Raw genomic sequence first — 18,358 nt, 5'->3', positions numbered from 1 at the left:
TAAATTGAACTTAAAGTGTAAAAATCCGCTGCGTTTGTATAAAAAGTGACAAACAAAAGGATTGACTTGATGACATTTTAATAATTATAATACTACAACCTGTATGAGGAGAAAATCCACCCATGTGTTCAACGCGCTCTCCCGTTAACGGAACCGCCATTTCTACTTCAAAGACCTGTTTATTGGGTACAAAATGGCCTCTTCTTCTCCGTATGACGACACCGGTGGACCGAGGTCTGCTGCAGCGGCGAAGGCTTCGATCTACAAGCGCCAACTCCCAGCATTTCAAAGTGAACACACGGTGGAGTGTAAAGAAAACAACATTATGTGCTTTAAAGGGAGTATGACACGAATTGGCATGGGGCCGGGATAAAGAAAAGTAAAGAAAAGACACTTCTGAGCATAAATGAAATGATAACCTTGATGATCAAATGCAGATTGATGCAGTAAATAAATTAAGAGATGAAAAATGCAACGGGACTGTTTTAGCGTGATGAGGAACAAAAGGAAAAAAGAATTCACAGACAAACTCAGTTTCAAAGAAATTGATTATGAAACTTAATGACATCCTTGAGATTAAGGCTTTTTTTTTTTTTTTAAAGTTTTAGCCCTTTTAAAAGTTCGACAAATACAAAATCGGGACGGAAAGACAAAAGGTTAAACACAATCATAACAAACACTGAAGCTCCGAAGTGCAAAGACGAACACAAACGTTGAAGAGTCGCCTTCCAAAACCACCACCATTGTTTTTTGGGGTGAAAAATACGTCACATTTAAGTCCATATTATTTGTTGAAACATAAAGAGAAACTATTATGTAAAAGTATTTTGTGAAGCAAATCCATTCGGCTAAAATGAGTTCAAATGAACTTTAGTTTGGGACTTCCTCCAAATGATTCCTGTACGAACTCTTCACACGAGGCTCAAACTTCAAAACAATAGGATGCTTTCAAACAACACGAGTGACCACACCCTGTTTTCCGAAGACAGAAGAAAGCGTTTGACTTCATTGCACCATCGTCTTCAATGTAACAGTCAAGTATCGACCAACACGTGTTAAACAAAAGATTGTGTTTCGTAGACATTCAAAGAGTTATTGTAGATGATTAAAAAAAAAAGAAAGAAATGGCAACAATCCTGTTCTGAACTCCAACTAAACAACTGAACATGATGCTGTGATGAATGAGATTTGTTTGAGCTGATATTGTACTTCCATTTCATAAAAGCTAAAGTAAAAAAAACAAAAACACTAGTTTGTAAGGTTAACTACACATTCCTTTCCTTCTACATTTCTCCTGCTACGAGGCTACGTCTCTGCAAAGATGCACCGCTCTGAAGGCTGCATGCTTCACACAACAGTCGTGGGCAATTTCATTGTCCCACCAAACCTGTTATGTACAGTCACAGTTGTTGCATTATGTGCTTTTAAGACTCTTTGTTTTGAGGCAGTTCTGAAACTTCAATCTTTAGTGTTTTACAAAACGTACGGGTCCCATTGTTCAGATAGTTCAGACACGTCGATGTATCACTTAAGCTGCTTCCCGTCTTCATGTCAGGGTTAAATCTGCGATATCCTTCCATACTTCATTGATTTTTGACAGCGATAATAATGTGCACGCTAATAGTTGAGCAGTACCGATAAATGTGGAGCCCAAGCTGCCGGCAGGTCAGGCCACTGTCATACTAATACTGAACTAAACCGGGAACACGGGGCAGCAGTGTACCAATAATACAAAATAATAATAATAAGTAAATGTAGTAGGACATCAGAATGAAAGGTTCTGGCTCCGGCTCGGACAAAAAAATGTCCCACTGCAAACGAATCTACAGCTGGAAACCAACAGAGGGAGCAAGAGCAAAGTTGATGTCGCCGTCAGAGCAACAGGGAAAAAGAGAGAGGAAAAAAAAAAAAAAAAAGAAGAGAGAAAGCATCTCACAGGTCAAAGCAGCAGCACATCCCGTCTGCAGCCGTCCATAACGTGCAAGATGCGGCTTTGTGCCGAGCCGAGCGTTAGCAGTCGGTGGAGATTTTGGCGGAGAGGTCCTGGATGCGGCAGGCGCTGCAGCTCTTACACAAGATGTGGCCGTCCAGCGGGTAACAGCCTCGGCCCTCCCCTTCAGAGGACAGCAGGAGACCACATTCCTGTCGCACACAGACACTTTCAATAAACACTCCGGTGTGGACTCGTCTCGTACATGTACTGCACGTAAAACTGTAACGAACCCAGCAGAGGGGGGAGGGGGGGGGGCTCTCAACCAATGCTTTTACTGGAGAGAATATGGGTTGTTCATCCTACTGCTTTTGCATGAATTAAAGACTTTAAATACCTAAATTGTTTAAAGAAAGCGACAGAGATGCTGTAATTCAGATGTTTGAAGTTCAAAGTTCAATGTTAACTGCAGTAATAAAGATGAGATTTGGCCTATTATGAATAAATGTGACTCAAATGATATGAAATATATCAAAAATTGGAGCACATTGGTGTTTCAAATTGATTGTTTGTCCAAAATACTTATTTGACACCCTCAAACCTATCACATGAGAAGTTTTGAGTCAACGTGTCCTGATGTTTCCGCCGCGTTGCGTCGTATGATCTCGTACACGTTGACCCACCTCACAGATGTAACAGTTAACGTGGAAGCTGCGGTCCAGAGCTACGATCCTCACGGTCTCCTCCTGGCCCTGTTCGGGCATGATGGGCTCGCCGCAGACTGAACAGCGAGGAGCGTACTTCCTGTCCGGGGAGATGGAGCACAGTTTGGCGGTCACTTCTCTTCTCAAAAAAAAGAAAAAAAGAAAATCAGGAATACCATCGTGACGTTTGAATGTTTCTGTACCTATGAAAGTCATCGATGCAGTGTATCTGGGAGGTGGCGTCGACGGTGAAGGGCACCCCGTCCAAGCAGCAGTTGCAAACCACGCACGTGAAACAGCGAGGGTGGTAGGCCTTGCCCATGGCCCGCAGGATGCGGTCCAGGATGGGCTTGGAGCACTTTGAACAGCGCTCTAATGTACTCTGATGAAGAAAAGAAGAAAACGGACGTGGTACAATAAACCAGGATACAAACACACATCTATTTGTATACTAGAAACAGAACCAAAGCTTGGCTTACGATGTAACAACTCTCACAGTAACTCTTCTTGTCGAGGGCGTAGAAGGGTTGCCCCCGCAGACGGGCGTGGCAGGTGATGCACGTGAAACACTCCACGTGGAAGACCTGCTCCATGGCGATGCAGCCGCTGCCGTCACCGACCACGTTGTCGCCGCACCGGGCACAGCGGCCTGGAGGCCCATATAAAGAGTGTTTATTTTGAACGCGCAGAAGGCAGGTTTTCAGTGCGTCAGAAGGCATTAATGCAATGGGAAGGGACCGTACCAAAATAGTCCTCGACGGGGGGGTGGTTCATATCGTATACCAACTTCTTGGTAAGCCGATCCAACTCCTCCTCTGGCCTGGCTGTTGCTATCCCCTGCTGGAAGAAAAGAGGACACAAAGAACGATCGGAAACCGTCCCTTTCATAGCAGCAGGCCATTGAACAGTTATGACAGTAGTTGTGCTACTGTACGTTTGGTCGGATTCATAATTTGGTAACCATATATTAAATAATTTAGAGGTTACGTTCATATATAGCCATCAGGAAAATGAAATCATGAAATGGATTTATCGTACTCGTCCAATGAAACCCAGCCCGATAGTATATTTGTGTGTACTTTATTCATTTTCTCAGTAAAATAAATGCTCACATATAATCTTCAATCAGGCTTGTGTCCATGTGTCTCTACCTTGCTGGCCTGATAAACAGGACTCTGTGCAGCGCCTGGCCCCGTTTGATGGTTTTCCATCCCTCTCTTGGACTGCGGGCCCTGGAGAACTCTTCCCCCAGGCGCTGCGCTGCTCCCCTTGTACACCACCTCCGCGTGCATCTCCTGGGCTTGCGAGCCCGGGTGTGGCGGGTACCAGCCCTGCGGACTCGTCTGGGGAGGGGGCCGCGACACGTGCTGGCGAGGAGGGGGCGGCGTGTAGGCCTGCTCGGCCTGCCGCCCCGTCTGAGAGTAGGTGACCGGCTGGGCCGTCTTCACCTGGACAGTGAACCTGGGCCCGCTGGGAGTCGAGGACGTGGTGTAGGAGGCCGGGACGGGCTGAGGGTAGGGCTTGGGGGTTGAAGAGGAGTAGTAGTCCGGCTGGTGGGAGGTGGAGTAATGAGGGGCCTGGTGCTCGCCGGGGTACTGAGGGCCCTGGTGCTCGCCGGGGTAGCGGGGCGCTGGGTGGTATTGGCTCTGCGGATGAGGGGGGTATCCCATGGATTGCCGACCCTGAGGCGGGCCCGCACTCTGGTGCGCAGGCTTGTAGTGATCCCCCGAGAGGTACTTGTTGTAAGGCACATTGTCGTACAGCTGCGGGGGAGTCGTGAAACGCACACAATTCATTTGGATTATGAAAATATGACGCAAATGTGCAATTTCGCCAAACTTTGTTCCCATTTGTGTTTTGTCCTACTTGCGCGCTGGAGTCCTGCGGGTGGCTGTCCAGATCAGCGAGCATACTGGTGAGGGAGTCAATATCTGCGTCGATTTTAGAGTGATAGTTCGCTGGCTTTTCCGGGCCGCGGTGCTGAAAAAGACACACAGAACGCGCTGGTCGATAAGGACGGTCTGCAGCAACAGTGCTCCACTTCAAATGCTGGTTTTTTTTGTATCGCCAGCCAAGCTACGTCAATAACCCACCATCAGCTCGTAACTGTCCATGTGAGGGCTCCAGTTGCGGTCTTCTTTGGGTCCATGGGGAGGAGAGTAATAGTGATCGCTAGACGAGTGATGAATGGGCCCGCCTTTAAAGAACGGTGATCAAAACAGATTACCCCCCCAAACAATGACTCAATTCTTTAAAAGGAAAACACATGATTTCAGAGGGCAGGTATTTCCTCTGTATATCATCTCAAATTGTGAGTCTAGTTAAATATGAGGTATGAAGGGTCTAGCAGTCTCCCTACCTGTGGGTCCAGCAGCCATGTACCTGTTGGCCATCCCGCCTCCACCACCTCCACCTCCTCCGTTCTGGTCATAGGGGCCATACTTCGGCCGGAAGTCGGGCGGCCCCTTCTTGTTGGGCGCTCTGTAGATCGCTGACCCAGCAGAGTGAGACATCTGTGGGGGGGCGGCTCGCTCGGGGCTCTCCAGAGTCCTCGGGGGCAGCCAGGTGGGACCGGACATGGCAGGCTTCTGAGATCAAAGGGAGACAGGAAAATGTTGCCCTTGTGCGTCCTCAGTCCTCACACGTGATTTTTCATCTTCTATCCATAATTCTGCTGCGTCTGTTTATCTCAAGTAACCAATGGAAACAGAGGGATGCTTCACGCTTTTGTTTACACACGGACAGAACAATAGACGCCGCGTGGAGGAGCAGGAAGCGAGCGGACAGTCTGATCGGTTCGGGGGTTTCCAGCAGGCAACATCGCCCCTGAAAACGTGTGCGCTGTTTTTGCTTTCGTGCACTCTCCGGCACACAAACTCGTACACAGACGCGCAAACAGGTGCAAATCCGCGCTGAGCCCTCGCCGGTTGTCCGCCACAATGGTTATTGTCCTCGGGTGTTTACACATTGGTATCATGGATTTCCAAATGAAGCGGAGACAAAAAATAAACGGGACAGGAAACGTTGTGTAATGATGTGTGTGTTCTGTGTGCACGTGAACACCTGGCTCGTAACAATATGTTATGTATTCTCCGCGGGATTGATAACAACACTGCGGCTCACAGCTGAGCCGACAAAAAAGGGCTGACTTGCACCGTCGGGCCGTCGTGAAGACACTGGTGGTTGAGGAAACACATCAAAATACATGACAGGGACGCATAGAAAGTGTCAAAAATGACCCAACAAGATCCTTAAGGAGAGGAAGCAAAGATGTTCACTAAAGGTATATATGCGGATTGGTCCATTTTTGATAATGAATAACATACATACACACACACACATATACATTATCATTATATATATATATATATATATATATATATATATATATAGATAGATAGATAGATAGATAGATAGATAGATAGATAGATAGATAGATTATGTTCTTCTGTTATTACATTGACTTCTGTTATTACATTGAGTATTTAATAGAATTGTCAATATTTCATTGCACAAATTAAGGCCGTTATGTCCTTTTTGGAGAGCTACTGTGAATGACAATGCCAAAACAAAGAGTGGAGAATCTCGCAGCCCACTCAGACTGATGGAGGGTGGTGTGGCCGACATAAATCCTTGTTGGTAAGAGGATTATAACGATGGATGAGGAGAAGATGTAGAACACGATATTTAAGCTTTTGGGTTTATTTATTTATTATTTAACCCCATTGGATTGTTATAGTTAGACTTAAAGCATGCATGATCAGCATGAACCTGACTGTCACTGCACAGAGACCACGTGGAGGAAAAAGTGAGCCACACTCCCACAATCGACTTGATTCAAGCCGCATGAATCCGGATGAGCGCACAGTCAAATCCGGGGATGGCTGGGCCAGGAAATGATTGTCAACGGTTTCATGGCTGTGTTTTCACGTCAATAGTGAGGTTTTTTATTAATAATGTAATTTTTAAAAATCAACGTTTGTGCATTTGTTGACCTGCTGTCTCGACTGGACCTCTTTCCTGGACGCGAGGGAGTCCTAGCAGCTCATGAAATGTCAAAATTGATGACAGTGACCAGAATCAAGCGCGCGGCGATAAACAAAGACGACATCCGGTGTTGAATAAAATTAATTCAAAATAAAGGGCGATACCGTGAGCGTTTTGGCAACATACACACACACACAAACAAGATTAAACAGATAAACCAGCACAGCAGAAATACATACAATGCCATTTTAAACCACGTAATCCCAATGCACTCATATCTACAAGGTATACACAGGTATTGTTATTCTGTGACACATCTGACTCTTATTTTGAAGGCAAGATGCTCTGGTTAGCTTCGCATATTTGACACAATGTATCCTAATGTAGCGACGTGTGCTTGTTAAATTTAACAAAATAACGGGCAGATAACGGGATTCACGCCCAAATAAACATATATAAGGAACTTAGAAACAAACTATACCCGTTAACAGTATGTCTCACAAACACCAACAACATACTGGCATCTCTTACCTTTCACAGTAGCTTTACTCTCCTCTTCCCTTCAGTCTCATCTACAGAAAGAGGACAATATTAAAAAAGGTAAAACATCGCACACAGAGGATATCTTGTCTCGTTTCTAACGGTGACGTGACGTCTGGTGCGAATGAATCGCGTTAGAGAGACGAACTGCTGGGCTGCTCGTCCAAATATGTCCTTTGTGCGTCACCTACGTGTCTAAAACACAACACTTAAGTAATACAACAACCCGCAATGAAGCATAATTAGCGACAATTAACTTTAATGACAGGGTTGTTTACTTGTTTGCTTTCCTGTTTTGAACTCGAGCCGAGAGCTCGTGCGGGGCTAACTTCCACAACCGAGGAGGAAACAATGAAACAACCGACACCTACCGCCCGAAACGAGCCTCCAAAAACCACCCGCGCGTCTGCAAACATCCGAGGGTCAGTGAAAGTTACGCAGAGGCGGCTTTCTTTCAGGTTTAGCGTCGTTAACCTACTTTGTGACGGATCCTGAGGCCTTCGGCAGCGGCTGCAGCTCCTCACTGCATTCCCGATGTGTGACGTAACTGATGTCGGTGTGTGTGTGTGTGTGTGTGTGTGTGTGTGTGTGTGTGTGTGTGTGTGTGTGTGTGTGTGTGTGTGTGTGTGTGTGTGTGTGTGTGTGTGTGTGTGTGTGTGTGTGTGTGTGTGTGTGTGTGGAAAGAGGTGGGGGGTCTGTCACATATGTTTATGAAAAATACAACTATAGATAAAACTCGACCATACTATAACTACTAGCCTATTCACGTTTTAATTATACATGACAGGATATTTTAAAGTTTTTTTGAGGGGTGAAATATATGTTGAAGAAATAGCAAACTCAGACTTTTAAAGTAAATAGAGAAGATTTGCCCAATATTGAAATAAGACTACAGAAAGCTAAATACAGCTGAAGTAAAATATTGTTTCTTCAGGACCAGGGTATGAAAACAAAGCAAAAAGCCCAGAGAAAAAAAATGAACCACCATAACATGAACAAGGCTATGTAAGTTTATGGCTGCACCTAAGACTGCATTCATTGTGAATACTAATAATAAGAATCTCAAATGGAAATGTTTGTGGCCAAGATACATGGTGCAAATATACACTATATATGGAAATACATATCAATCTATGCACTTTAATACAAGTTAGAATAAAAGAAAAAGACACCAAAACATTGGATACAGAGTATGAAATGATAAATACATGCATGTCCATTAACATTTAATGGATTCATATTCTTGACGGTATCCATTTCACATTTAGGAATACACTTTATTTAGCATGAGCTAATTGTTGTCAAACTTTCCTTTATGTTAGTCGTATGAATAATGTGATTTTATTCTGGGCTTTCGGGGACAAGCACAGCGTTTGGTGTGAATGTGAATGTTGTTTACCACCCTGCAAGCAGCAGTGAGTATGGAGGTCAAAGGAGCTTTATTTATTATTTTGAGATTCATAAGATTTGGGTCAACTGTCCCTCTCCTCCTCCCCCTCGCCCCTCCTCTTCTTCGTCTTCCTCCTACTCCACCCAGCACCGTGTTGGAGGCCCACTGCTTTCCCCAAGGCACTTCTTCAAAGGAAGGGTTTCATAACTTCATTATTTATTTTTTCCACGGCTATCTCTGCCAATGCGTGGACAAGCGCCCGAGGCCGCTCCCTGGGATATCCCCGCTTCCTCCTCCTGCTCCTCCTTCCAGCAGTCTGTGCTTGTTTGCCCTTATATGTCCACAGCGCTCTGCAATCACAGGAAGAGGCCGTTTAAGCCGATCTGTTATTGTCGTAAGAGCCATCAACATCTTTGGCACCGACTGGGGCATTTGCAGTCAAAGCACGGCTGCAGCCCGTACTGTATCAGAAACACAATGCGGTTCTGTCCAGGCAACCAGGAAACCACAAAAGACGGGGGGAATCCCTGCCTTTGTTTTGTTTGACGAGGAGTGACAGCGGTTCAGAAAGATGTTGAAATGTGTTTGATTTCCTCTTGGAATCTCACTGAAGTGTTTGTTCGTCGTTTCGGAGTTGCAGGAAGTTCATTGCTTTGATGGCGAGTAGTATCTCTGCACTTGATGGAGAGCAGGGCGGCTGACGCCGACAGACGGGTTAACATGCAGGAAGTCGCCGTGAGCGTTGCCAAGCCTCGCCAACGGGATGGACCCGATGGCTTCCGCCTATTGGTGAACCTGTTTAGTAATGTTCTCACTTTTCCTCAACCGCCCCCTCCCCCCATCCGTTCCTCTCACAATGCCTGGAAGTAGCCGAGACCTACATCTCCCTCTCTGTTTTCTTAATCGTTGTTTTGTTTTTTTGTGCTTTTGCCAAGCACACAACGGATCGCACCTCCATCCAAACAAATAAAAGCACAAGGACACGCGCACAGGCTGTGCACCCCGAGTAAACTTGACTTCCGAGTCATATTTTTCAGTGGATTTGGAGCCAAACATGGTCATGTCGTCGGATTGTTTCACATTTGACACGTTTGCTTTTCATAAAACCTTTTCACAAGTTGCAGCCAATACCCAAACTCCATCTTTTAATTATTCTACACCCCATTGAAGTGTCTCTTTGCTCTAAAATAGCACACACATATGTTTCCTATCAACCACACACTGTATTTACATCGTAGAAAGTAACAGCAGCTTTAAAATAATGACATCATCTCTTTTTTGGGCTTCTGTAGCTGATGTACTCAATCTTACGCGTGAAAATAAAAATATTCTTTGTTAATCAAAGGTCCACTTCACCCTGCAATCCTCGCCTTTCGTGCAGGCTGCACTTATCTTTGACTCAGTCAACCTCTCCTCCTCCTTCACTGTCTCTTTGTGTAAAATACTTTGATGTGAAGGAAATTCAGTTCATAGTTCACGTTTCAATGAACTCCTGCGCCCGGTTCTCTGTGAACACATGGCTGCGATAAGGATGAGGTGACTTTCCACTTGTTTTTTTTAGTTATTCATGACCTCGGAGCCCTTGTCCCCTCCCTGCAATACCCCCTCCATCCCTCCATCCCTCCATTCCTCCATTCCTACTACCTTGTCTCCTGCTCGCTTTATTATTGACGGATGTCCTGCGCAGGCGTTTTTCATCCACGTCTCTGAGCAGCTTTGCAGGATGCATTCAGAAGTGTGTGTGTGTGTGTGCGTGTGCATGTGTGTATGCATGTGTGTGTGTGTGTGTGTGTGTGTGTGTGTGTGTGTGTGTGTGTTGGACAGTTCCTGCACATCTGTCGGCTGCATTTCTCCCAGTCGGGGCGGAGCAAAGGTTGTTTTTCACCGCCAGGAGAAGGTGTCTCCCATCCAGGACGATCACTTTGGTCTTGCTTCCTTCCTCTCGGTCCTCATAACACGACGCCTCTGCTCTCAGGCAGCAGGCCAGTAGCTTCCGGACACTGTTGTGGAGCACTTGCTAGTGCCCGTGTACCATGGTCAACTCAGCAATGACACAGAATATCTTTACTTCCCATGTTTAAAAAACTCCCCTGACACGTTGAGGCGTTCTTGAGGACCCTTGTGACAACATATGAGGGGCACCTGAATGAATATATAGTTTTTAAAGCCCCTTGATGAGATCTAATCTCAATGATGAGGGCACAGCTTGTTTATCCAACAATAAGTTGGTCTTCCAGCTTCCTGTCAGACCTCTGCCCTGGAGAGGGGTGATGTGGAGGAAAGCGTTGGCGGGGGAACACCGATGGCTTACCCCTGGACAGCCAGACACGTACCACCTCCCCCCAAGGGTGCTCATATTTATTTTTTCAACGGGGCACAAAAACACACTCCGCTTTCCTGCCATTACTTTGCTCAGAGCTATGGGGGTTTAGAAAAACTAATAGGCCACTAAAAATACTTGGAGCCGGGGGCCTGGGCTTTTCCTGCGTTGCTTCCAGTGGACGCGTGGGGCCATTGAGGAAAGAGGAAACAAGCAGCCCGGCTTGTATGGGGGCTTCCTGCACGACATTATAAAGAGTTCCCTCCCTTCTGCCTCCCCTTACAGTGCCGTTCAGAGCCAGAGGAGACGGAGGGTGAGTCCCTGCTCCAGGTCTTTGATCGTAGACTCCACGCCGAGCCGGGGTTTGACATCAGCGCCGTGCACGTCCGTTCTCGTCCCTGCTGGTCGGGGTGAGTTGGAAAATAATTGTGTTTTAATGTTTTGAATGGGCTCGCTTTCACCGCTTGCTTGAATTAATTGTTTGTTCTTATCCGGAGATGTTTTTTTGTTTTTTTCCTTTCTTGATTATTCCTAAATGAACATCCCAATCTGTCAGATGAGGATGTCCGTACCCTTTGATTTGCATTGTTTTCAGTAACTTTACTTCTATGTAGGACTTTGGTTGGATGTATTTGAGATTTTCCGCAATATTTTCATGTCTCCATGACTTCCTTGTATATCTACTTGATATCTGCAATAATGTGAATGTCAAAGCTTAAGTATTCATATTAAAGAGTGGATGTTTATACTTTCCTTCCTGGTGCAGGTACGAGTAGGGAGCTGGTCTCACCTAGATGTGTCTGGGACACTCCAGCCTATTTATTTCACCAACCACACACAGGTATGTCATTATTGTGCATTCTCCTCATAAAAAAAAACGTATTTAGAATATTCAAAATTCAGTCAAAGGATGTGCGATGGTCGGTTGCTTCATTTTCATCACGTCTTCTCTCCAGATACAGACGAGCATGATGGAGGGATTCAGGGTCGACGGCGTGCAGGCGCTGAGGTCTTCTGCCCCGGCGGAGGGATACGTGAAGGAGTTCACGCGCCACTCCAACGACGTGCTGCTGAACCTGAACGAGCTCCGGCACCGCAACATCCTGACCGACGCCACCCTGGTTGTCGGCAACGTTCATCTACGAGCGCACTGTGCCGTGCTCGTGGCCTGCAGGTCGGTGCAAAGGACCATGCATCTACACAAAATAGTCCCTCTGCAGGGGTCTTCGGCTTTTCCCTCCAATTGGTGTATATTGCTGTTATATATTTTACTTTAGCTTTCTTTTACGGTTGCAATCATTATGATTGACTCACAACTTCTGTCCTTTAAAACATCCCTTTCACTTTTTCCTGCTTTCTACTTCGGAAATTCTTCTTCTTTCTATCTTTTTCACCATTTCTCCCTTAATAAAACCCTGCAGGTGATCCAAATGAAAACTCTTACATTCAATATTTCTGTCTTCCCCTCTCTCCTCTCAGTGGGTTCTTCTACTCGCTGTACTCCCGCCGTGTTTTGCTTCAGGGGCGTGGCGGCGGCGGCGGCGGCGGCGAGCAGCTCATGACCGTGTCCCTCCCAAACACCTTGGACCCGTCCAGCGTCTCCCTGCTGCTGGACTTCATGTACACCTCTCGCCTCCCGCTGACACCGAGCACCGTCCCCGGGGTGCTCACTGTCGCCTCCTACCTGCAGATGGACCACGTGGCCGATACCTGCCGGGATTTCATGCAGCTGCACTGGTGAGGGACTGCGAGAAATGTCTGCTGTCAGGCCAGGACAGATCAAATCATGAATACTATGAGTTGAAAAGGGTCTTGATGTGTAATCTTCCATGTTTTTTTTTCACTTGAGTGGTTGACAATGTCTTTGTTTTGTAGCAGGGAGAAAATAAGTGCAAGACATCCTCAGCTGGAGCTGGACTCCAGGGTGTCTGTAGCCTCTGTGGCCCCCAGAGGAGGAGACCTGCCCAATCCAGGGCCCCAGAGGTTTCTCCCTACAGCAGTGGCAACAAGGTAGGTACGATTAAATGAGCTGAAGGTGGCAGAAAAAGGGCTTTTTTTTATCAGTTTTTTGTTGACAGATTGTGGCTTGTGTGCCTCCGTCTGTTGACAGGTTTAGCTCATTACAGCACTTCCTTGTTGTTTCTCCTGCAGAGTCCCTGCGGATGTCGGAGGCTCTCTCAAGCCGGGGGCTTTCCCGACCGGCCAGCCGGGGTCAATACGGCTGAAAGAGCCAAAGTTGCCCCTCACCGGCCCCCCGACTCCATCTCCAGACAGCCCCGCCCGCTCCAGCTGCCAACCCAACTCCCCAGCAGAATCCAACACCTGCAACAAAAACCTCATGGTGAGTGAAAAGAAGATTCTTCGCAATGAGCCCGACGAGAGTGGTGTTTTAAATTGAAAAGTGAAGTAGTTAACTGGACTTTGTTTGTTTCTCCAGAGTGATATCAAAGCCACGCCGGACCCAAAGGCGTGCAATTGGAAGAAATACAAGTACATCGTCCTCAACCCTCTCTGTGCGGCCGCCGCGGTGAAGGAAGAGGAGATGGAGGAGGCGCAAAGCCACACGTCACCCGTCGCCGACAGGATGGGCTCGACACCCAAAGCCACAGAGGCGTGGTCTGGAGAAGTGCCTGGTCAGATTGATAGGTAAACCGGAAGAAGTACAGAACGAAAAAAAACCTCTTCACTTGCGTTCAAAGATATTGAAGTCACCTTCATCAGGTTACTAAGTTTGCTAAAATACTGAACCTTTCTTCCGCAGACAGGGGCAGGCCTCCTGCTACGAGGGTTCTGGCCGAGCCCCTCCCCTCGGGCCACCGCCCTCTGCGGATCCCCCAACAGTGCCTCTCACTCACAAGCAGGGAACAGGTAAAAGCCTGACCTCGTCCATAACGCAGACATTTGACCCGTAATTAAACGCATTCTGCCTTCAATATTTCATTTTGTCCAACCTTTTTCCCTGCCTCCTCAGTCTCCCCCTGCGCCATTTACCCAAACCTGCACCCAACTGATCCAGAAGCGGCCCAACAAGCGATCAAGCGCGAGAGCTGCTACGCGCCCTACTGTTACTCTGGAAACCTTCAAGGAACCAAGACTGTCTGCTCAGGTGAGGCGTTGGAAGAAAAAAAAAAGGAATATCTTTTCCATTCTCTTTCCTTCTTTCAAACCAATGCCTGACGCCGACCTTTGACCCCCCCCCCCTGACAGGTGACAAGCCGTACCGCTGCAACGTGTGCGGCGCCCAGTTCAACCGACCGGCCAACCTGAAGACTCACTCTCGCATCCACTCGGGGGAGAAGCCGTACCGCTGCGACACCTGCGGCGCCCGGTTTGTGCAGGTGAGGGTTAACTTCTGTGTGTGCGTGAGCGCTTGAGGGGAGAGGAAGTGCAGAGTTTCCTCTTTTCCTCATAAAAGGTCTAATTGTCTGTCAGGTGGAATATATTTGTTGGTTTATGGAGTCAGTCTGTGATGTATTAGCGCTTAAGCTAATTACATTGGCGCATACAAATCCTCTCAACCTGTTTGTTTGGTGTTGTCCGGTGTTAGGTGGCCCATCTGCGGGCCCACGTTCTGATCCATACGGGGGAGAAACCGTACCCCTGCCACACCTGCGGCACCCGCTTCCGCCACCTGCAGACCCTGAAGAGCCACCTGCGCATCCACACCGGAGAGAAGCCGTACACTGTGAGTCAGAGACACACGCCGACCGTTTGACGAAAGGCATATATATATATACACTTCACAGGAAACACACACACACACACAGCTGCTTCATCTGTCGGCCTCCTGCTTTTCAGTGTGAGAAGTGCGACCTGCACTTCCGCCACAAGAGCCAGCTGCGTCTTCACCTGCGCCAAAAGCACGGGGCCGTCACCAACACCAAGATCCGCTACAAGGTCCTGACCGAGCCCTACCAGACTATTCTGCAGGCCTGCTGAAGGCGTCTGACCTTTGACCCATTTATCTGAACAATATCTGAATCACACTGTCAGAAAATGGGAAATTTGGTGGATTGTTTTAAATTATGAGAACCTGTTTTTTTTATATGACGTCATAATTGATAACTTTTACTGGTTAGGTGACCAGCTGGGACATGACAGAAGAAGTCAGAAAGGGTTAAATTCAGAGAAAGAGACATTTACATGCTGTTGGATGATCATGAGGTTCAGTAAACATCTAGGGTGGCTTTTCAGAGATGAAGATGGTGGTAAAAAAGTGATTTTGAAGGTTTGAGAAGGGATGGAAAGAAAGGAACAAGATATGGAAAGAGAGGTCAAATATTATGGGATGAGTGTACACTGAATTTTGAAGAAAGGATGAGTAAGTGGAAAGTTTGAAGGAAAGAGAAAGCAAGTTTTATAAAGGAGAAGATGGGGAATGTAGGAGTTTTATGAAAGTATTCAAATTGAAAAACACATTTGTTTTAAGGCTGGAAATATTCTTCTAAAAAGTATATTTAACTTGTTTCTTCACCTTGAGGCCTGGGGCCTGCATGTTCTTTAAAGAAAAGTATGCAGTAACGTCTGCTTTTATAGTCCAAGCAGGCAAAGGACTTCGTCGCACTGATGGTAGTCAGTAAAGAAGTTAAATGATATATTGTTTTCTGCCATGAAGAAATGTAAATTAAGATGACTGTAAGATGACAATTGGATAAGTAATAATAATATTACAGTTGTATGTGTATGAGTTCATTTGCTGGACAAAGGTGGTTTTGTACAATCTAAATTAAATCATTTTATATGAATTGGAGCTTCGGTGTTCAGTGTCTCATTTAATATCTGACATATGCAATACTGATTTATAAACTCTATAAAATGTCTCTGGAATTGAAGAAAAAGATGGACATTGCTAATATGAAAAAGCTCAGACCAGATATAATGTTTCAGCTCTTTTCCTAGTACAAACCCTGCCACTCTGTGGCACACTTCCCTCCTTCAGCCTTTCTCCTCCCTGAACTTCCTTCCTGTCATTAACGCACTCTTTCTACCCATGAATCACATCTTCTGTTCAGTCAAATCTGTCCCGCCATTTTTCTGATTTAGATTTTTTTTGTTTTTCTCTTTCGGTTGCTTTTGTGGAAACAATGAAGCCGAGGGCACCTGTTTCCTCCAGGCTCCCTAATAGCGGGTATAGTCACACACTACCAGCCGACAACACGTGTGTGTGTGTGTGTGTTAGCTCGCTGGTGCTTCCTGAAGGTGAGGAGGGAGGAGGGAAGAGGGAGCTGCAGACTCCTGCTGAACTCTCCCACCCTCTGTCATCCCCGCTTCCTGCTCCCTGATGAGTTGTGGCTCGCTGGGCTTATTGTCCGTTCTCAGCAGACAAACGTTGGAAGTCTGAGGGGACTTTCCAACATTCACCCCTCAACACCACCACCACCGAAAAAAGGAAACCTGCGACAGAGTTTTTCCAGAGTTTTTCCCCTCTAGTGACACCCTGACGCCCCCTCCCAACAAATCAGTTCACTGAAGCCACGACGGTTATCAGGAAAGAGGAAATAAAATCTGCTATTGCTGTTGCAATTTAATTAAAATAATTGAGGAGCATGCACCATGTAAGTATATCATAGACTGAAATAATGAGGGAATCATATCTAGATGGCGTTATCCTTGTCATCTGATTCCATATCATGCTTTGTCCTCGTTGCATCGTGTGCATTCATACAGTATATAGTTCTTTGCTGGGGTCATGGGTGGTGTTGTACTGGATTACATTACGCTGAGAGGGAGGTTACATTTTGTCCTTGTCATTTACATACACGAGGGCGACATAATATTAGGAACACGTATGAAGAAAATGCAATCTAACACAACCTCTCTGACGGTGTGGACTTCATGGTACAGTTGTAGTTGACTGCATTAGACTGTACAGGTGTGACTAACAAAGTGGCCACTAAGCCACTTCTACACAATATATCCCAAAAATAAATCCATTTATCTTGCGAAAATAAGCACTCGGATAGCTCACCTAAGTAAACTAAATGCCTCACTTGGAAAAAATTTCAATGCCAAGTGAAAGTCCTGTATTAAAATGTTAACTTAAGCAAAAGTATTGAAGTATCCTCAGCTTGTTGTGGATCAAAATAAAGCAGATGTTGGATCGAGAAACCTGAAACTGCACATCTATCTATACTGGCGTACACAGGAAGGTCAACAGGAAGAGAGAGAAAACTTTATGTTCAGACCTAGTGGCTGCCTCCCTCTAGTGCCAGACATGTGGAAACTCATTCCTATGTTGCATCTATTAAGGCCTCCTTAACTTCTGACCACCTAAAGCTCCTGGTGGTGGTGTTTTTTTTTTTTTACTAGAAGCTGCTTGTGTTTTATCTTTTTAAATTATATTAATTGAATGTTTTGTTTTAAATCTGTAGTGTCTCTTTACCTTGTTGCTACTGAACTGACTGAGTTGGCAACACAATGTTGTTGTATCTTTTTAGGATGACAATCCACATCCTTATCTTTTCAGGGTCTAGTTTTTGTTCATGCTGAGGTTTTTCTCAGTGAATGTTCTACTGCCTCAAACTGTGCTCTAATTTTAGTTTTTGTAGAAAAAAAGGATCCTTTCTCTTTCATCCCATGATCCAGTCATGTGTTTCTTCAAGTTAGCAACAAACAGCGCAAAGAGAATAATGATTCTATTCATATGAGGTTATGTGATAGTTTCAGTCGAGTTCATTTTGATACATTTTCAAGTGCAAACTTAACTTTTTAAACTGTGGCCTTGCAGTAGATTCATCAGCCAACATTGTGCCGCAGTGGACTGCAGAATGTATCAATCTCTTTTAATTCCAACAACACAATAAAGAAACACACAGAGGTGGTGATTATTTAGCAGTTATTAGCAGAATAACTGTTAGCACAACATGCACTTTTTTTCAGTTTTGGAGTCTTTTGAATAAAATTATATTTAATGAATGTATCTGAGCAGAAAAGGAAGAAGCTGGATACAATATCCAGCCATCCATTTTCATCCGCATAGTCTGGGGTCGGGTCGCGGTGGCAGCAGGCTGACCTGACAATATATTTGTTTGAATATAATATATTTACTTAGAATACTTTGAGCTGGTTAAGAAATACCAAACTAAATCATAATATAATGGCAAAATCAACTTAAAATGTGAGAATCAACAGGTTAGCCTATTTGTTGACTAAACCGAAAAAAAAATTTACACAATGTTTTGTTTGAATATGTATCATGTAATTTTTGGTCATATTTTAGGGTAAAAATGCGAAATCTGCCACACAACTAAACTTTACACTCAATGAAAGTGAACTTGTTGACACATAAAACGACTATAAAGGCTTTTATCCATCACGACAGTTTATTTTTAACGTTGGAGGAGAAACGTACAAGGCATAGGCCTAACACATAAAATGACTAATAAATGGCTTTACACAAGCGTGAGTTATTATCCTTTACGACATAAAATATGCACGCGCCCGGGGGGACTGCGCACGCGCACCTTTGCTCCCCGTTGCGTTGTTAT

At 45.5% G+C, this 18,358-nt stretch overlaps 2 protein-coding genes across 5 annotated transcripts; one reads left to right on the top strand and one right to left on the bottom strand.

The window, feature by feature from the left end:
* Positions 1 to 576: 576 nt before the first annotated feature.
* trip6 (thyroid hormone receptor interactor 6) lies at positions 577 to 7,709 on the bottom strand. Of its 4 annotated transcripts, none has more exons than XM_068588321.1 (11): positions 7,640 to 7,709; positions 7,153 to 7,193; positions 4,994 to 5,222; positions 4,728 to 4,831; positions 4,501 to 4,614; positions 3,786 to 4,397; positions 3,378 to 3,474; positions 3,114 to 3,283; positions 2,838 to 3,016; positions 2,614 to 2,734; positions 577 to 2,142 (listed from the first exon to the last, which is right to left on the bottom strand). In XM_068588321.1, the coding sequence occupies exons 3-11, from the start codon at positions 5,211 to 5,213 to the stop codon at positions 2,011 to 2,013; spliced, it is 1,749 nt and encodes a 582-aa protein (XP_068444422.1). In that variant the 5' UTR covers positions 5,214 to 5,222; positions 7,153 to 7,193; positions 7,640 to 7,709; the 3' UTR covers positions 577 to 2,010. The 4 variants fall into 4 exon arrangements, with proteins under 4 accessions (XP_068444422.1, XP_068444421.1, XP_068444420.1 ...); XM_068588320.1 differs by having other exon boundaries at positions 7,533 to 7,689; XM_068588319.1 differs by having other exon boundaries at positions 7,153 to 7,689.
* Positions 7,710 to 11,168: 3,459 nt separating this feature from the next.
* bcl6b (BCL6B transcription repressor) lies at positions 11,169 to 15,583 on the top strand. The gene is made up of 12 exons (XM_068587879.1): positions 11,169 to 11,281; positions 11,638 to 11,712; positions 11,828 to 12,045; positions 12,351 to 12,608; positions 12,747 to 12,881; positions 13,023 to 13,212; positions 13,309 to 13,517; positions 13,633 to 13,739; positions 13,843 to 13,977; positions 14,079 to 14,209; positions 14,419 to 14,556; positions 14,670 to 15,583. The coding sequence occupies exons 3-12, from the start codon at positions 11,840 to 11,842 to the stop codon at positions 14,808 to 14,810; spliced, it is 1,650 nt and encodes a 549-aa protein (XP_068443980.1). The 5' UTR covers positions 11,169 to 11,281; positions 11,638 to 11,712; positions 11,828 to 11,839; the 3' UTR covers positions 14,811 to 15,583.
* The last annotated feature ends 2,775 nt before the right edge of the window (positions 15,584 to 18,358 follow it).

Source organism: Clinocottus analis, unplaced genomic scaffold, assembly GCF_023055335.1.
Source record: "Clinocottus analis isolate CAN_PGR_092001 unplaced genomic scaffold, fCliAna1.0.p SCAF_21, whole genome shotgun sequence".
Lineage (NCBI taxonomy): Eukaryota > Metazoa > Chordata > Actinopteri > Perciformes > Cottidae > Clinocottus > Clinocottus analis.
The sequence above is the reverse complement of the archived record's forward strand: the minus strand, read 5'-3'. Positions and strand labels throughout refer to the sequence as shown.

Bases quoted from the DNA above. Each gene is read 5' to 3' on its own strand.
- trip6 (XM_068588321.1), bottom strand. From the start codon at position 5,213: ATGTCCGGTCCCACCTGGCTGCCCCCGAGGACTCTGGAGAGCCCCGAG. The intron at 2,735-2,837 runs GTACAGAAACAT...CTCCCCGGACAG, and splicing joins TGCATCGATGACTTTCATAG to GAAGTACGCTCCTCGCTGTT. The intron at 2,143-2,613 runs GTGGGTCAACGT...TGTGTGCGACAG, and splicing joins TTAACTGTTACATCTGTGAG to GAATGTGGTCTCCTGCTGTC.
- bcl6b (XM_068587879.1), top strand. From the start codon at position 11,840: ATGATGGAGGGATTCAGGGTCGACGGCGTGCAGGCGCTGAGGTCTTCT. The intron at 13,978-14,078 runs GTGAGGCGTTGG...CCCCCCTGACAG, and splicing joins AACCAAGACTGTCTGCTCAG to GTGACAAGCCGTACCGCTGC. The intron at 14,210-14,418 runs GTGAGGGTTAAC...GTCCGGTGTTAG, and splicing joins GCGGCGCCCGGTTTGTGCAG to GTGGCCCATCTGCGGGCCCA.